Raw genomic sequence first — 18,941 nt, forward strand, 5'->3', positions numbered from 1 at the left:
AGATTGATGTCAGATAATTAAATGATAAATTCCAATTTGGAAACTCCACTCCTGACAGTAGTTGTACTTTGGATAAATAGTAATACCCTGTTTCCCCAAAAATAAGACCTAGCGTGATTGTCATTAATGGCTGCAATATAAGCCCTACCCCCCAAATAAGCCCTAGTTAAAGTCCTTGTAGGTCTTATTTTTAGGGTAGAGCTTATTTTCGGGGAAACAGGGTATGGCTTATATGAGGGGTAGGGCTTATATTGCAGCCATCACTGACAATCACGCTAGGTCTTATTTTTAGGGAAAGAGGATAGCTACAGATTGAGCTCTGACAGATTCAGATGACAAGATGCAAAGTCACCAGCACTGCAGAAAAATGTATTTCATATATTTATTGTGAAGGCAGCATCACATAGATCAAAAGAATGCCAATCTTTTGGGGGCCTTGCAGGCTCCCCTTTTCAAAGTGACATGGTGACCTATGTAGTGTCTTCATCTCATGTTGGCCCAAACATACGGACAGTGTGGGTTCAGAATAACACCACTTTTATGAATAAGAAACCGGACCCTTCACAGATTTAAACAATGTATTATTGATTTCCAAATAAAGTCAGACAGTACTATGTATATTATATACTAGACATCAATACATTTTACAGAAATTACAGACCAAAATTTACATTTAAAATGGACGTTTTTGCACCTCTATCTCCTGTAAACAAAGGACAATCTGTTACCCCAGGCCTGGTGCCTTACAGCTGGGAAGAATCATTCTATTAATGATGTACCTGACCAGATGAAAGAGTGACCAGAAAGGTGGGGCGCTGCTTCTACTTTCATGTCTGTGATGTCTAACAATATTCAGTCTATGAAAAAGTGACAATGCTGCAGCCTACCCTTCCATTAAATATGAACATGTTTGTTGTAAATGCAATAAAAGATCAGAAAAATCTTGAGGGAGAGTTAAGAGGGGCAACTGCAGTACAACAGCTAGATACACAACTGAAACCTACAATGAATGTATTTAACCTGCCAGGTTTGTAATTTAAAGTCAAACCAAATTTCTTTTTTAGTCTTAGATATAAAGTAGGAAACAATTGTAACCACTGTGTCCCTTTTCTTCATGTATGGTGAAATGGTTGTCAATGGGACAGAAGGTGAGAAAAATCCCAAATACCAGTAAAAACCTAGTAGTTGTTCTAATCATTTCCTACTTTATCCAAAACTAAAAAAAATATGTTTTTGTCTTGACATACACATTCATTTACACATACAGTATATGCGCCGCCCAGCCCTGCTTTTCTCTACAGTCACATAGTATAAGGAGGGTGAACTCGCTTTTCAAGGTCTGCAAAGCCTGTTTCCCCTATAAACCTACACAAGCCCCTCCCTCTCCTGCCTTACAGTGCAGCCACTCCCACTCCAAGCCTTATTTTAGATTTTAGCTGGCATGTGGCAAGTAAGCACAAATACTGAGTTCAGATAATGCCACTGATTAAACTAAAGCTTCTGAAAAAATCCCAGCTGCAAAAAAGGTGTTTTATGTAGTTGCATGATATTTTTTTAAAGCAAGGAAGAACCTTATTAATATGTATTTAAGAAAAAAATGATATAGCCAAATACAAACCCCACTAAAACATGGCAGCTAGAAAGTTTGACATCAATTAACTAGTATGCGGCAAAGCAGATAACTTAGTAAATAAGGCCTAAAATGTCTAGTATATACTGTATATTGCTGTATAATGGTAAAAAATGTGTATTTTCTATACATATAAAACAGAAGCAAATTATCTTTTAAACCACTTCTATCAAAATATGCCTCTCAAAAAATCATAATCTAACTGCAAATTAGGAACCTGTGCAACCTTATGGCTGTAAGAAGTCCCATTGTGCAAATGGAATCTTAAAGTGGAAATTGGCCCTTACCACACCTATAAGCAAAGCCATAAATCACGTTGGTGGACCAACAGCACGGGAGATGAAAGGCATAGAATCAGGCAAGGTTTGATGACAAATAGTAAGTTTCTGTGTAGATCTTCATATAACACAAAGGTGCCTACTTGTAATATTTTACTACCTGCAATAATCAATTTCTGCCACAAGATGGAAGCATTGCAAACGTTCTATTTCAGCAAATAGTTACTTGCACATTCAAATAAATTGGAAAAGAACATTTTAAATGTAAAAATATCTATGTATTGAATATATAAAGTTCCATCCTAAATAATTTAGTATTTAATTTTCACTACAATGCATCCAACAAGGCTGCAGCAATCTTTGCAGCCTAATAATACTAATTATACTGCCAATGACTGCAGTTTAAAAATAATTTCACTGACAGTGTAATTATAAAGAGTTTGCTGCAATAATCAGAACTAAATAAAAGCAGTCAATAGAATTTAGCAGGTAGAGCCTGCTGGGCTGCTGTTTTCTCTAACACTAACATTAAGGGTGGCAACCCCTAATAATGGACACAGCATGTGTGCTGAGCTAGGAACACAGAGATAGTGGGAACCCCTCAATGGGCACAGTGGGTGTGGAGATCCAGGAACTCAGTGCAGGGAGGTTAAGAACCCCTCATAATTGGCAAAGCAGGTGTGCAGGCCTGGGAACTCGGCGCAAAAATCTCACCAAATAGATTCGCCAAAGGATAGAAGAGGTTGTCAGGGGGTGTAACACTCCACCATTCATCAACCACTGAAATATCAGTTTTGCGTTGGGAATTCCTCACAATAGTCACATGGGGTATGCAGACCTGGCAACTCAAAGCAGGTATGGTAGAAACCACTCATAATGGTCACTGCAGGTGTCCAGATCTAGGAATTCAGCACAGAGATAGTGGGGACCACCCTAATGGGCACAGCTGGTGTGAAAACCCAGGATTGTAGCACAGGAATGGAGGGAACCCTGATGCAGAAATCCCACCAGCAAAGTCACCAAAGGATAGAAGACACTGGCAGGAGTGTAATGCTCCAGCATTTACCAACCAATGAAATGTGACTTTTGGGTGGCTTGAGCATTTACTTCAGGAACTCAGGCTGAGTATTTGTAGAAGAAATAAGCAGAATAATCAGAAATTATTAGATGTTTTCATATTTGTTGTGATGCAGCTTCAGATAGATAAAATGGCCCCACCTCTGAATAAGCCACTGTATTACCTTCGAGACAACATCAATAAATGCAGAAAGTTGAAGATGAAAAGAAGTCTCTTCTAAAACAAGCTACTGGATGGCTCCATCTCTTCTCTCTAATCATTCAGGTTCTTAAGAATGTTCTGTTGATGTTTGTTCTCTATGAGAGATTTCAGATTTCCTGCTGATATTTACTTGGAATATCCCAAAATAAATTCACCTATTCCAATAAAATACACAACTTGTGCTATTCCAAAGAGAGGGGCGATGACCAGGGCTCTGCACCAGGCTCCCTTCATGAATGCGGATGGACCTTCATTCCTCCAGATCTTCCTATAGAGGGAAGGGGCAAAAGATAGCAATTGGTGTGAGAAAATACAAAATACAGCTATTCTCCTGTACTACATGGGATTATTATCACTTCTATTCTCCTGTACAACATGGGATTATTATCACTTCTATTCTGTACGACATGGGATTATTATCACTTCTATTTCCTCCTTTACAGCATGGGATTATTATCACTTCTATTCTCCTGTACAACATGGGATTATTATCACTTCTATTCTCCTGTACAACATGGGATTATTATCACTTCTATTCTCCTGTACAACATGGGATTATTATCACTTCTATTCTCCTGTACACCATGGGATTATTATCACTTCTATTCTCCTGTACAACATGGGATTATTATCACTTCTATTCTCCTGTACAACATGGGATTATTATCACTTCTATTCTCCTGTACCACATGGGATTATTATCACTTCTATTCTCCTGTACCACATGGGATTATTATCACTTCTATTCTGTACGACATGGGATTATCACTTCTATTCTGTACGACATGGGATTATTATCACTTCTATTCTCCTGTACAACATGGGATTATTATCACTTCTATTCTCCTGTACAACATGGGATTATTATCACTTCTATTCTCCTGTACCACATGGGATTATTATCACTTCTATTCTCCTGTACCACATGGGATTATTATCACTTCTATTCTCCTGTACAACATGGGATTATTATCACTGCTATTCTCCTGAACGACATGGGATTATTATCACTTCTATTCTCCTGTACGACATGGGATTATTATCACTTCTATTCTCCTGAACGACATGGGATTATTATCACTTCTCTTCTCCTGTACAACATGGGATTATTATCACTTCTATTCTCCTGTACAACATGGGATTATTATCACTTCTATTCTCCTGTACAATATGGGATTACTATCACTTCTATTTCCTCCTGTACGGGATAGGATTATTATCATTTCTATTTCCTCCTGTACAACATGGAATTAATATCACTTCTATTTCCTCCTGTATGGCATGGGATTAATATTTCTATTTTCTCCTGTACAGCATGGGATTAATATTTCTATTTTCTCCTGTACAGCATGGGATTAATATTTCTATTTTCTCCTGTACAGCATGGGATTAATATCACTTCTATTCTCCTACTGTACAGTGTGGGATTACCATCACTCCTATTCTCCTCCTGTACAGCCTGGGATTACTATCACTTCTATTCTACTCCTGTATTGCATGGAATTACTATCACTTCTTTTTATACTCCTATTCTCCTCCTGTGCAGTGTGGGATTACTAGCACTCAGATTCTTCTCTGGTACAGTGTAGAATTAAAATCATAAGCCTAATCTTATCCTATAGGATTACTATCACTCCTATTCTCCTCCTGTACAGTGTGGGATTACCATCACTCTTATTCTCCTCCTGTACAGTGTGGGGTTACTATCACTCCTATTCTCCTCTTGTACAGTGTGGGATTACTATCACTCCTATTCTCTTCCATTATAGTGTGGGATTACTATCACTCCTATTCTCTTCCATTATAGTGTGGGATTACTATCACTCCTATTTTCCTCTTGTAGAATATGGGATTATTATCATTCCTATTCTCCTCCTGTACAGTGTGGGATTACCATCACTCCTATTCTCCTGTACAGTGTGGGATTACCATTACTCCTATTCTCCTACAGTACGAAGTGGCATTACTATCACTCCTGTTCTCCTCTCGTACAGTATTGGATTACCATCACTTCTATTTTCCTCTTGTGTGGTATTGCATTACTCTCACTCCATTCTCCTTCTGAACTACATGGAATTACTATCATTTATATTCTCCTGTACAATGAAGGAATTACTATCACTCCTATTCTACTCCTGTATGACATGAAATTACTAACACTTCCTCCTCCTGTATTGTGTGGGATTACCATCACTCCTATTGTTCTCCTGTACAGTGTGAGATTACTGTCACTACTATTCTCCACCTGTATGGCGTGGGATAACTCTCATTCCTATTCTCTCAGCCTATACGGTGTAGAATAACTCCTATTCTCTGCCTGAGCAGTGTATGATTACTATCACTCCTACTCTTTTCCTCTATGGTGTGGAATTATCCTCAGTCCTATTCTCCACCTGTACAGCGTGGCATTACTATCACTCCTATTCTCCTCCTGTATGGCATGGAATTACTATCACTCCTTTTCTCTGCCAGTACAACGTGCGATTACTATACCTTCCCTTTTCCTCTTGTACCATAACTCTTATGCCCCGTACACACGGTCGGACACTGATCGGACATTCCGACAACAAAATCCTAGGATTTTTTCCGACGGATGTTGGCCCAAACTTGTCTTACATACACACGGTCACACAAAGTTGTCGGAAAATCCAATCGTTCTAAACGCGGTGACGTAAAACACGTACGTCGGGACTATAAACGGGGCAGTGGCCAATAGCTTTCATCTCTTTATTTATTCTGAGCATGCGTGGCACTTTGTCCGTCGGATTTGTGTACACACGATCGGAATTTCCGACAACGAATTTTGTTGTCGGAAAATTTTATATCCTGCTCTCAAACTTTGTGTGTCGGAAAATCCGATGGAAAATGTGTGATGGAGCCTACACATGGTCGGAATTTCCGACAACAAGGTCCTATCACACATTTTCCGTCGGAAAATCCGACCGTGTGTACGGGGCATTACTCTCCTCCTGTACAATAATGAAATTACTATCACTCCTATTCTCCTCAAATACGGCATGGAAATACCATCACTCCTATTCACCGCCTGTAGGGAATCAGATCACTATCACTGCTATTCTCCGTCTACATAAAGTGGGATTACTATCACTTCTATTCTCCTCATGTATGGTGTGGGATCACTAGACGTTTCCTCCAGTGATCAAAATCTACCTTGCTTTCTTGCAGCATTGCCTCTGACAAAGCTGTGCCTTTCTGGCAAAGCATGCTGCAATTTGTAGTTCCCCTCAAGATGGAGGGCCATAAATTCAGTGTTCTTGCTGAAAGTTTACCTGGCGCAGTCAGTAATCCCATGATACGTATCTTCACCAATTCCTTTTTTCAGTGTCTGTATCCGCGTCTTTAGCACTGAAAGATTTCACATATATACAATTATAATGTCTTGTTTATTAAAGTGTTAATTAAAATACCTAAAGCCAAACCATAACACTACACACTAAGGGATTAAGGTACCATGCTTTTCAGGGGTATCAGGCCTTCAAAAGGCATGTGCAGACCTGATAGGCAGCCCAACTGAAGGAGTGTGCACAGCAGCCTGACAACACCACTTGCAAGGCAGTGGTTTAACACTGACAGCTCCTATTATGTACGCTATTTGCTTACACTAATTTCACTGCACACTGAGCATCTCACAATGTGCCTCAAAAGCTACAGCAAGTCAGATAGAGCCCAACTCATTTCATGGCTGGAAGACGTCCACCATTTCATCTAGCCCTTTATTCCCCAGCATTATTATACCTGAGGCAGTCTGCATACAAATACATCCTGTCTAGGAGCACCCTTTCCACCAGGATGACATCCGCCCATAAAGGTGAAGCCTAGCCAGCAGCCAAGAGAAGGACTTGTGTCTGTGCTGCAGAGGAGACAGGCATGACTGCTATTACAAAACATATAGCAACCAGAGTTATGCTGCCCTCCATCCACTAGGGGGCAAACCAAGAATGTGGACTGCCAGAGACTCTGAGAAGTGTGAAGGATTGTGGGAAGTGTAGTTTGGTTTCTACAGACTGTCTGACTCTAGGGCAGGGGTGTCAAATTAAATTTAATCTGGGGCATCAGCAGTATGGTTGCCCTCAAAAGGGCCAGTTGTAAAGGCCTATATCCAGGCCTTTTTTTTTCTTAGAGAATAGGTGCAGGATCTCAACCACGTCTCTCTGCCTCCCCTCCTGGTTGAACCACATTGAATGGTGGATGTGGCCAAATTTCACTGTGGGAGAATCTTAAAGGGGCAATTAATACCAGGAGTGTGTTATGTTGTTATGTGCGGAGTTGAAAGATGCACTATGTATAGAGTTCAGGGTTTAGGGGTGTACAGTGTGCAGGCTTCAGATCTTTTTCACAGGCTGTCCACATCTCACTTCCACCCCTCCTCGGCTCTGCACCAGTCTCCCCCACCCCCCATCTCTGCACAGAACTCCCTCCACAGCCCCCCCCCCCCCCAAGCCTTCCTCGCATCTCTCACTTATAAAGAAAAAAAAAAAACAGCTCAGCTCTAGTACTTCTGAACAGTGTAGGCTGCTCTGCCTCCCTCTCTCACTTGCAGCGAAATCATTGGTTGGCATCTGTGCACAGATGGGGGTCACAGTGCAGCTTACCACGTGGTGCTCCATCCCACACTGCATCTGCATCTCCCTTGTCCCTGCCAAGAGTGCAGGGTAGACAGGGACCCGTGAGAGTTGCCAAGAAGAAACCTGTCCTTGCAAACACAAAGGTATTCTTTTGTTTACAAGTGACAATGGTGAGCAGGGAAGCAAGCAGCGGAGGGCGAGAGCCGGAGATGGCAGAATGGAGTTCTGCTACGTTTCGGCTGAAAAAAAAAAAACCTGGATGCAAGGGCCACATGAAATAGCCTAGCAGGCCAGATTTGGCTTGCAGGCCTTTTGTTTGACACATGTGCTTTAAAGGAAGAGACATCAACTCCCAGCAGCACTGTGGTGGAGAGTAGGAGGAGTGTTGTAATTTTCCCAGGCTGAGAGAGGCAAGAGGGGATGTTTTGCAGAGGAATGGAGGTTGCAAGCAGACCACTGCAGCTGAGTGAAAAAGAGACACAGTGGCAACCATTCCGAAACATCAGAGGACATCCTGGAGGTTGGTTGAGCCTACTGTCCAATTTAGGAGCTGGATGCTGAGGACACTGAATGGGGTACACATTGCCAGTGAGCAGAAAAAAATGATCCCCTTCTGACAGAGTGGTGAGAGGCTGCTGACTAACCCTGCATTACACCTTGCTAAAGAAAGGAACGTAGTTGTCTGCAAGAAATACAGTGGCAGTGCCTACATCAGCTCTTAAGAGTGCTCCACCATAACGGTTGGGCCCCAAACGAGTTGGCCACCAGAAGAAATATATAAGTATACTGCTGACTTATTTATACAGTGGGGACGGAAAGTATTCAGACCCCCTTAAATTTTCCACTCTTTGTTATATTGCAGCCATTTGCTAAAATCATTTAAGTTCATTTTTTTCCTCATTAATGTTAACACAGCACCCCATATTGACAGAAAAACACAGAATTGTTGACATTTTTGCAGATTTATTAAAAAAGAAAAACTGAAATATCACATGGTCCTAAGTATTCAGACCATTTGCTGTGACACTCCTATATTTAACTCAGGTGCTGTCCATTTCTTCTGATCATCCTTGAGATGGTTCTACACCTTCATTTGAGTCCAGCTGTGTTTGATTATACTGACTGGATTTGATTAGGAAAGCCACACACCTGTCTATATAAGACCTTACAGCTCACAGTGCATGTCAGAGCAAATGAGAATCATGAGGTCAAAGGAACTGCCTGAAGAGCTCAGAGACAGAACTGTGGCAAGGCACAGATCTGGCTAAGGTTACAAAAAAATTTCTGCTGCACTTAAGGATCCTAAGAGCATAGTGGCCTCCATAATCCTTAAATGGAAGACATTTGGGACGACCAGAACCCTTCCTAGAGCTGGCCGTCCGGCCAAACTGAGCTGTTGGGGGAGAGCCTTGGTGAGAGAGGTAAAGAAGAACCTAAAGATCACTGTGGCTGAGCTCCAGAGATTCAGTCGGGAGATGGGAGAAAGTTTTAGAAAGTCAACCATCACTGCAGCCCTCCACCAGTCGGGCTTTATGGCAGAGTGGCCCGACGGAAGCCTCTTCTCAGTGCAAGACACATGAAAGCCCGCATGGAGTTTGCTAAAAAACACCTGAAGGACTCTAAGATGGTGAGAAATAAGATGCTCTGGTCTGATGAGACCAAGATAGACGTTTTTGGCCTTAATTCTAAGCGGTATGTGTGGAGAAAACCAGGCACTGCTCATCACCTGTCCAATACAGTCCCAACAGTGAATCATGGTGGTGGCAGCATCATGCTGTGGGGGTGTTTTTTAGCTGCAGGGACAGGATGACTGGTTGCAATCGAGGGAAAGATTAATGCGGCCAAGTACAGGGATATCCTGGACGAAAACCTTCTCCAGAGTGCTCAGGACCTCAGACTGGGTCGAAGGTTTACCTTCCAACAAGACAATGACCCTAAGCACACAGCTAAAATAACGAAGGAGTGGCTTTACAACAACTCCGTGACTGTTCTTGAATGGCCCAGCCAGAGCCCTGACTTCTGCAAGGAGGAATGGCAGAGGATCCCCAAATCCAGGTGTGAAAAACTTGTTGCATCTTTCCCAAAAGACTCATGGCTGTATTAGATCAAAAGGGTGCTTCTACTAAATACTGAGCAAAGGGTCTGAATACTTAGGACCATGTGATATTTCAGTTTTTCTTTTTTAATAAATCTGCAAAAATGTCAACAATTCTGTGTTTTTCTGTCAATATGGGGTACTGTGTGTACATTAATGAGGAAAAAAATGAACTTAAATGATTTTAGCAAATGGCTGCAATATAACAAAGAGTGAAAAATTTAAGGGGGTCTGAATACTTTCCGTCCCCACTGTATATGTGTGTGTGTATATATATATATATATACACACATACACACATATACATATATACACATATATATACATATATACACACACACATATACATATATATTTATATGCATGTATTTATTTCTAGTTAGGGTTGCCCAGTACAGGTGTTGTGTTTTATAACAATTACTGTTTCTGCAGCATATTACTCCTATTGCATAATTGTTGCATTATATTTCTTACTGTTTAATCATAGCAGTATAATTATTTTACCATTTATTCATTACAGTATATTTCTTCTTTGTTTTACCTGTTGCAATATATTTATTGCTATTACTTAACCAGCTGCTGTGTCATTCCTGGTGTCTTTGCACCTTGAGGTGTATATACAGCTACTTGCAGTATACACTCCCCAACCAGCCTCATGGTCAGAGTGAGTGGCACTGTTCAGAGTCGTGGGCAGGAACAGGGGGACCAAACACATCAAACGGCTCCTATGGAGGTAAACTCTACAAAGGCATTTTGATATTTGACTTACTCCTCCCAAGAATCAGCTAAATGCTTGCATCAGAACAGAGGGCTCTTGAGATGAGTACTGAGGCAGAGTGCAGTGATGTTTGCAAGGATCTATGTAAACACCCAGCCAGTCCCCCATAGCAGCCATGATCTGCCTGTATTGCATAGAGAAGCGCAGAGACCTAGTGATGGTGTCACTGGGTATAAAAGGTATGTAATGAAAATAGAAAGTTATATTTAAAAATGTAATTAGCATGTTGATGCGGGGCAAAATATAAACAGGTTGAACTTCAGATTTAAATGGGTAAACCCTCATGTTTTTTCACCTAATGCATACCTATATGTTAAGGTGAAAAAATTGGTTCACCTGTTCGTTCCCACATCGGAGATGCTCACACCCTCTCTGGTCAGGGTCTCGGCTCTTGATTGGATAGATTGATAGCAGCGCAGCCATTGGCTCCCACTGCTGTCAATCAAATCCAATGACGCGGGTGCCGGGGGCTGGGGCCGAGTCCGGCATTCTGTGTCTATGAACGGTGCAAAACTAACTGCACAGTGGAGGTATGATATGTTTGTTATTTAAAAGAAAAAAAAAAAACGAGGGTTTACAACCCCTTTGACTGAAGATGTTTTCAGACTGAAGATGTTTTCAGCTTTCCAAATAGTGGGCAGCCATAACAAGATGGCCAATCTTGCACAGGATGATCATGTATAAGAATATGCATGTGAAACACACTGGTTTCATGAAAATCCACCTTTTTATCTGTATTGTATTCATCAGCACTGAAAGATTTAACACCCAATTCACTAAGCTAACTCATGTTATTGTTGTGGGTGTTGTATATCATGTTACTGTTCATGTCAGGCCTCATTGCTAAAAATATCAAGCGTTTTGCAAGCCTAGTACACACTAGTAAGTTTTTTTTTCATTCAATCCAGCGGGCTGAAAGAAGAAACTGAAGAGTTCAGGAGGAGCCACTGTACTAACTATGCAATGTTAGTACAGCAATCTCCCCCGCTGAGCTATTGCGTTCTGACAGGGGGACGGCCCCTCTGCCAGAACACACCAGTCAGCCATTGACTAAGAGCGCTGATCGGATGCCGTTCGGCAGACCTTTTTCAGTCATTTCCCTTCATGTGTACATCCCTTTAGTCTTTAGGCTTTGAGATTGTGAAGTCTTTGCACTCACCATCGAGTGGTGTCACTGCAACGGCAGCCACAGATCCAGCAATGCATCCCGCAAAAAACGAGTGGTAAAATGGCGCCTTTTCATGGGACGATTTTTGTCCCAGTTTATTGAGATTGGCAAAGAGCGGGAAATAGATGATGGAGAATGGGACGTCTCTGTTCAGGAGAGAGAAGCATTATATTTTTCAGAGCTGTATTTTAGTTTTACATCAGCATAGAGGACTGTTTTTCTCACCTGAGTAGTGTGGCTCCCAGACCCTTGTACACTCCAGAGATGCCCTGGGTACGGAGAAGGTCTCTTGCTATCCGTAGGGCGGAGGGTTTTTGGGCAGGCTGAGAGATGGTGGCCTGTCCGTCACCAGCTACAACTTTCTGTGTTGCTGCAACAGTAAAGTCCAGAGTTCAGTTGTAGAAAGCACAATGAGCATCATATTGTTCCCTGAACATACATTCGGTTTTTCAGTCCACCAGGAAATAGTGACAATTCGGTTTTTTAATCCGCCAGGAAATAGTGACAATTTGTACCAAACGCTTTGGTGTAGTCACTAGTTCCTAGTGTAGTCATAACCTTAATTTATCATGAATATTGATTAAGCCTGCAATATGGCTACTATGATGTCAACCCTGAAAGTAATTTAAAGGGGACACTGTATATGCATGAGGCTCTCCCGTACCCCAGATTACCCAGGCGTCCTGCATCTTGCAGCTGGATTTTCAGCATCTCCATGGGGGACGTCACCACCACCTGACAGGTGCCAGCGCCACATCCAGCCAACATTTCTCTGAACAGCGTCAGTTCTTTTCTGCAACCACAAGAGGGAGCGACAGACCCACAGGTCATAACGGAGCAATATTTTATATACTGCACTATATTAGAAAACAGAACAGTAAAGAGGACATCTTATACAATATATATATATATATATATATATATATATATGTATATATATATTCAACAAATTAAAAATAATAAAACAAAACAGAAATGTTTCCTACAAAGACATAAAAGAAAATGATAAAATAATATCGACATAATGAAGCAGAACAGAGAAGCTCCAGCATTGCCAACAGTTCAGGAATTTAGAGAAAATCCGAATAAAATACAGACTGTTCAAAAAAAGTGAGGAAAAAAACTAAATATCTATGAAAAACTATTGTTTTTTTTCTGCAATTCAAAATCACAGTTACAAAGTTTATCATTTTTCTAGACTGTAGAACTGAAGAGGTTCTTGGGGGCAGCTTTCCAAATAGTGGGCAGCCATAAAAAGATGGCAATCTTGCACAGGATGATACCGACCTGCCTGAGCAATATCACCACACATGCATGTTAAAATATCATTAGGAAAGTGTTACCTACGAAGGGCCAGTGACAAAAATAAGATCATAGTATCACTGTTGGCAGGTGTCATATTATGTTGATGGGCCCTAAAAAGTCTGGGGCGTTCCCTCATTTTTTTGAACAGTTGTCCATAAAAATTAAATTTTGGATTGGAACGCACAGAAGAGAGCCAAAGGGATAAGGAAAAGAACAGAATGAAGGAGATTGGATCAGGACAGAACAGGGTAGAGAACAGCAGGACAAAGCTGAGATGAGAAAAAAGCAGGGCAACAGGATAGAGCAGATGGGAGCAGGGAAGAGCAGGAGAGGGAAGGACAGAGCAGAGGACAGGAGAGTGAAACAATGCAGAGAAGATCAGGACAGAGCAGAGGAGAGGGCAGAAAAGCAACACAGAGTGGAGCAGGACAGAACAAAGTAGAGGACATGAAAAAACTACAGTACAGAGGAGGGGAAAACAAAGCATAGGAAATGAAAGCAGAGGAAAGCAGGACTGAACAGAGCAGAGGAAAGCAGGACAGAACAGAGCAGGAGGAAAGCAGGACAGAACAGAGCAGAGGAATGCAGTCCTGAACAAAGCAGATGAGAGAAGACAGAGCTGAGCAGAAGGGAGTAAGAGAGAACAGAGTAGAGAACAGCAGGACAGGGCTAAGCAGAAGGGAGCAGGAAAGAACAACAGATGTGAGCAGGGCAGTTCAGTCAAAATAGGACCAAAACCGTGTAAAGGGGAGCAGAACAGAACATAAGAAAGAATTAAAGTAGAAGAAGAATATATTGGCAGGACAGAGCAGAAAAGGGCAAGATGGAGAAGAGAAAAGCATAGAATTGAGGAAAGTAGGACCGAGCAAAGGTAAGGAAAGGGGAACAGGATAAAGCAGAAGAGAGGAGCAGTTCAGCAGAGAGGAGAGGGGAGGAGGACAGAGCAGAGGAGAGGAGGACAGAGCAGAGGAGAGCAGGACAGAGCAGAGGAGAGCAGGACAGAGCAGAGGAAAGCAGGACAGAACAAATTATAGGCCAAGAGAGCAGAACAGTGCAGATAAGAGCAGAACAGAGCAAAGGAGAGGATAGAAAAGCAGGACAGTTCAGAGAGAAGCAGGAAAGAGCAGAGGGGAGCATGACACAACAGATCAGAGCAGACGAAAAGAGAGCAGCACAGTGCAGAAGACAGCACAACAATGCGAAAGAAAGCAGAGCAAAGTGGAGCAGAACAGAGAAGAGGACAGGAGAGCAGGACAGCGCTAAGAAAATAGTCTAAGACAGAATAGAGCTTTACAGAGCAGAACAGTGCAGAAGAGAGGAGAACAGTGCAGAGGAAATTAGAAACCATACCCCTCTTGAGAAAGAATGTTTCGAAAGAAGTCATTAGCTGCCAGTTTGATTGCTTTTTCTGGTGTCACAAGTGTGAGATTTACAGCCGCACCTGTCAGTGATAGATAAAAGGTGACAATTAGCACAAATGGCTGTGCACCATATTTTTAAACATTGTACATGTAATAAGGACAAAAGAAGAAAACATAACATACACCTAAAATATAGCTGTGTATATATGTGCATATAGTTGTGTATAGATAATTTTGAATAGATATAGGGATATAGTTATGTATAGTTATATGGATATACAGTATAGTTGTATATAGATTTACTGTAGTTGTATATAGATCTATGGATGTAGTTGTATAACAGTGTAAATTTGCTGTCCCCTCAAAATAACTCAACACACAGCCATTAATGTCTATATCCCTAATTGAAAATATCCAAATTGGGCCCAAAGTGTCAATATTTTGTGTCGTCACCATTATTTTCCAGCACTGCCTTAACCCTCTTGGGCATGGAGTTCACCAGAGCTTTATAGGTTGCCACTGGAGTCCTCTACCACTCCTCCATGACAACATCACGGAGCTGGTGGATGTTGGAGACCTTGCGCACCTCCACCTTCCATTTGAGGATGTCCCACAGATGCTCAATAGGGTTTAGGTCTGCAGACATGCTTGGCCAGTCCATCACCTTTACACTCAGCTTCTTTAGCAAGGCAGTGGTCATCTTGGAGGTGTGTTTGGGGTCGTTATCATGTCATCATACTGCCCTGCAGCCCAGTCTCTGAAGGGAGGGGATCATGCTCTGCTTCAGTATGTCACAGTACATGTTGGCATTCATGGTTCCCTCAATGAACTGTAGCTCCCCAGTGCCGGCAGCACTCATGCAGCCCCAGATCATGACACTCCCACCACCATGCTTGACTGTAGGCAAGACACACTTGTCTTTGTACTCCTCACCTGGTTGCCGCCACACAGGCTTGACACCATCTGAACCAAATAAGTTTATCTTGGTCTCATCAGACCACAGGACATGGTTCCAGTAATCCATGTCCTTAGTCTGCTTGTCTTCAGCAAACTGCAGGTTTTCTTGTGCATCATCTTTAGAAGAGGCTTTTTTCTGGGACCACAGCCATGCAGATCAATTTGACGCAGTGTGCGGCATATAGTCTGAGCACTGACAGGCTGACCCCGTACCCCCTCAATCTCTGTAGCAATGCTGGCAGCACTCATATGTCTATTTCCCAAAGACAACCTCTGGATATGACACTGACATTGGCGCTCGTATTTTTAGTAAATATCTCCTAAACTGTGCAGGTTTAGGAGATATCTCAAGCACTTACAGGTGTACAACCACTTTAATGGCTGTGTGTTGTTATTTTGAGGGGGCAGCAAATTTACACTGTTATACAAGCTGTACACTCACTACTTTACATTGTAGAAAAGTGTCATTTCTTCAGTGTTGTCACATGAAAAGATATAATAAAATATTTACAAAAATGTGAGGGGTGTACTCACTTTTGTGAGATACTGAATATGGATATAGTTGTATATAGATAGATGGATATGCTGTAGTTGTATATAGATATATATATGGATATAGTTTTGAATAGATATAGGGATATAGTTATATGGATATATAGTTGTATATAGATAGATGGATATACTGTAGTTGTTTATAGATAGATGGATGTAGTTGTATATAGATATATATGGATATAGTTAAATATAGATATGTGGCTATACTGTAGATGTATGTAGATATAAGGATATAGTTGTATATGGATATACTGTAGTTGGATACAGATATAGGGATACACTCATATATAGATATAGAAGGATATATTTGTATACAGATATATGGATATAGTTGTATGTACATGTAGATATAGTTGGGTGTGGATTTGGTTGTTGTATATAGTGTTTGAACAGAAGAGATCTTTTTCCTGATATTCTGGAGAATTTTGCAGATTTTTACCCCGTGCAGCCTTCTAGCTGTTGAAGTATAAGTCCCAGCAGTATGTCCCACCTGGCAACCACTGACAGCCTAGAAAAGCTGGGACTTTTAGTTCTTTGGCAGCCGCTACAGTTCGCTTTTGCCATGGCTGGGGAAAGTGGAGGGTCCCTTTGTCATACTAACATGAATATTTATGAGTAGAAAATGTGGATCACAAGTTGTGCGGCAGTGAATATAACACATAACAAGCGAGATGGGATTACACAACTGCTGACTGTTGCATCACAGTCTTTGATGTTTGCCCTGCAAGGACTTGTGGGATTCCTCTGGGCCTCTGTTTTAGTAAAATAACATTCCATCATAAAACTTTGATCTGATTCCCACTCAATACCTCTATACATTCCAAAGAATCCTTCTGAGCGAACTGTCTTTATGAGGCAGTCAAACCTGTGAGAGAAAGACAGGAGAGACAGGGGGGTAAAGAGGGGAGAGGGAAAGTAAGGAGGAAGAGGAGGAAGAGGAGGAAGAGGAGGAAGAGGAGGAAGAGGAGGAAGAGGAGAGAGAGAGAGAGAGAGAGAGAGAGAGAGAGAGAGAGAGAGAGAGAGAGAGAGAGAGAGAGAGAGAGAGAGAGAGAGAGAGAGAGAGAGAGAGAGAGAGAGAGAGAGAGAGAGAGAGAGAGAGAGAGAGAGAGAGAGAGAGAGAAAGGGGATGTAGTGAGAGGGGGATGGGGATGAGAGAAATTGAGGAAAGGAGAGAGAGGAGGAGAAGGTAGAGGGAGAATGGAGAGAGAGGGAAAAGTGGAGACAGGGACAAAAATAGGAGAGAGAATATGAAGCAAAGAGAGGAAGTAGGATGGGGGAGTAGGTATAGAAGGTATAAGCAGGGGAATGCGGGAGAAAAAGTCATAGAAAAAGAGAGAGAGGGAAAAAAGAGTGGACGAGGAGATACAAAAGAATAAGAGAGAAAAGAGAGGGGAGAAGGGGGAGCAAAGTAAGAGGGAGAAGAAGAAATGCAAGAGAGAGTGGGTATGGGAGATAAAAACAAAGATGTAAAGAGTTGTGTGTGTGTGTGTGTGTGTGTGTGTGTGTGTGTGTGTGGGGGGGGGGGGGGGATAAAGGGAGAGGGAAGTGAGGAAATAGGAGGGAGAGGGGAGTGAGGGGATAGGAAGGAGGGAGAGAGAAGTGAGGGGATAGGAGGGAGAGGGAAGTGAGGGGATAGGAGGGAGAGGGAAGTGAGGGGATAGGAAGGAGGGAGAGAGAAGTGAGGGGATAGGAGGGAGAGAGAAGTGAGGGGATAGGAGGGAGAGGGAAGTGAGGGGATAGGAGGGAGAGAGAAGTGAGGGATAGGAGGGAGAGAGAGAAGTGAGGGGATAGGAGGGAGAGGGGAGTGAGGAGATAGGAGGGAGAGAGAAGTGAGGGGATAGGAGGGAGAGAGAAGTGAGGGGATAGGAGGGAGAGAGAGAAGTGAGGGGATAGGAGGGAGAGGGAAGTGAGGGGATAGGAGGGAGAGAGAAGTGAGGGGATAGGAGGGAGAGAGAAGTGAGGGGATAGGAGGGAGAGAGAGAAGTGAGGGATAGGAGGGAGAGGGGAGTGAGGGGATAGGAGGGAGAGAGAAGTGAGGGGATAGGAGGGAGAGGGGAGTGAGGAGATAGGAGGGAGAGAGAAGTGAAGGGATAGGAGGGAGAGAGAGAAGTGAGGGGATAGGAGGGAGAGAGAAGTGAGGGGATAGGAGGGAGAGGGGAGTGAGGGGATAGGAGGGAGAGAGAAGTGAGGGGATAGGAGGGAGAGGGGAGTGAGGGGATAGGAGGGAGAGAGAAGTGAGGGGATAGGAGGGAGAGGGGAGTGAGGAGATAGGAGGGAGAGAGAAGTGAAGGGATAGGAGGGAGAGAGAGAAGTGAGGGGATAGGAGGGAGAGAGAGTGAGGGGATAGGAGGGAGAGGGGAGTGAGGAGATAGGAGGGAGAGAGAAGTGATGGGATAGGAGGGAGAGAGAGAAGTGAGGGGATAGGAGGGAGAGGGGAGTGAGGAGATAGGAGGGAGAGAGAAGTGAGGGGATAGGAGGGAGAGAGAAGTGAAGGGGATAGGAGGGAGAGGGGAGTGAGGGGATAGGAGGGAGAGAGAAGTGAGGGGATAGGAGGGAGAGGGGAGAGTGAGGGATAGGAAGGAGGGAGAGGAGGAGTGAGGGGATAGGAGGGAGAGAGAAGTGAAGGGATAGGAAGGGAGAGGGGAGTGAGGAGATAGGAGGGAGGAGAGAGAGGTTGAGGGGAGAGGGAGGGAGAGGAGAGAGAGTGAGGGATAGGAGGGAGGAGAGGAGAGTGAGGGAGATAGGAGAGGAGAGAGATGAGGGATAGAGTGAGAGTGAGGATAGGAGGGGAGAGAGAGGAGATAGAGAGAGAGAGAGAAGTGAGATAGGAGGGGAGTGAGGAGATAGGAGGGGGAGAGAGTTGATAGGGTGAGGGGATAGGAGGGAGAGGAGAGTGGAGGGGGATAGGAGGGAGAGGGAGAGTGAGGGGGATAGGAGGGAGGGAGGGAG

General features: G+C 42.9%; 1 protein-coding gene across 2 annotated transcripts in view; it reads right to left on the minus strand.

The window, feature by feature from the left end:
- Window positions 1–564: 564 nt before the first annotated feature.
- SLC25A18 (solute carrier family 25 member 18) overlaps window positions 565–18,941 on the minus strand; it is a 49,172-nt gene continuing 30,795 nt past the window's right edge. The window contains exons 5-11 of one of the 2 annotated variants that reach the window (XM_073621564.1): window positions 16,802–16,857; window positions 14,470–14,560; window positions 12,489–12,607; window positions 12,040–12,184; window positions 11,806–11,960; window positions 6,478–6,553; window positions 565–3,455 (exon numbers count right to left, since the gene is read on the minus strand). In XM_073621564.1, the coding sequence (XP_073477665.1) occupies window positions 3,314–3,455; window positions 6,478–6,553; window positions 11,806–11,960; window positions 12,040–12,184; window positions 12,489–12,607; window positions 14,470–14,560; window positions 16,802–16,857 (784 nt within the window). In that variant the 3' untranslated portion in view covers window positions 565–3,313. The remainder of the gene's footprint in view (window positions 3,456–6,477; window positions 6,554–11,805; window positions 11,961–12,039; window positions 12,185–12,488; window positions 12,608–14,469; window positions 14,561–16,801; window positions 16,858–18,941) is intronic. The other variant, XM_073621565.1, reaches the window with a different exon arrangement.

The sequence above is a fragment of the Aquarana catesbeiana genome, linkage group LG03, assembly GCF_042186555.1.
Source record: "Aquarana catesbeiana isolate 2022-GZ linkage group LG03, ASM4218655v1, whole genome shotgun sequence".
NCBI lineage: Eukaryota > Metazoa > Chordata > Amphibia > Anura > Ranidae > Aquarana > Aquarana catesbeiana.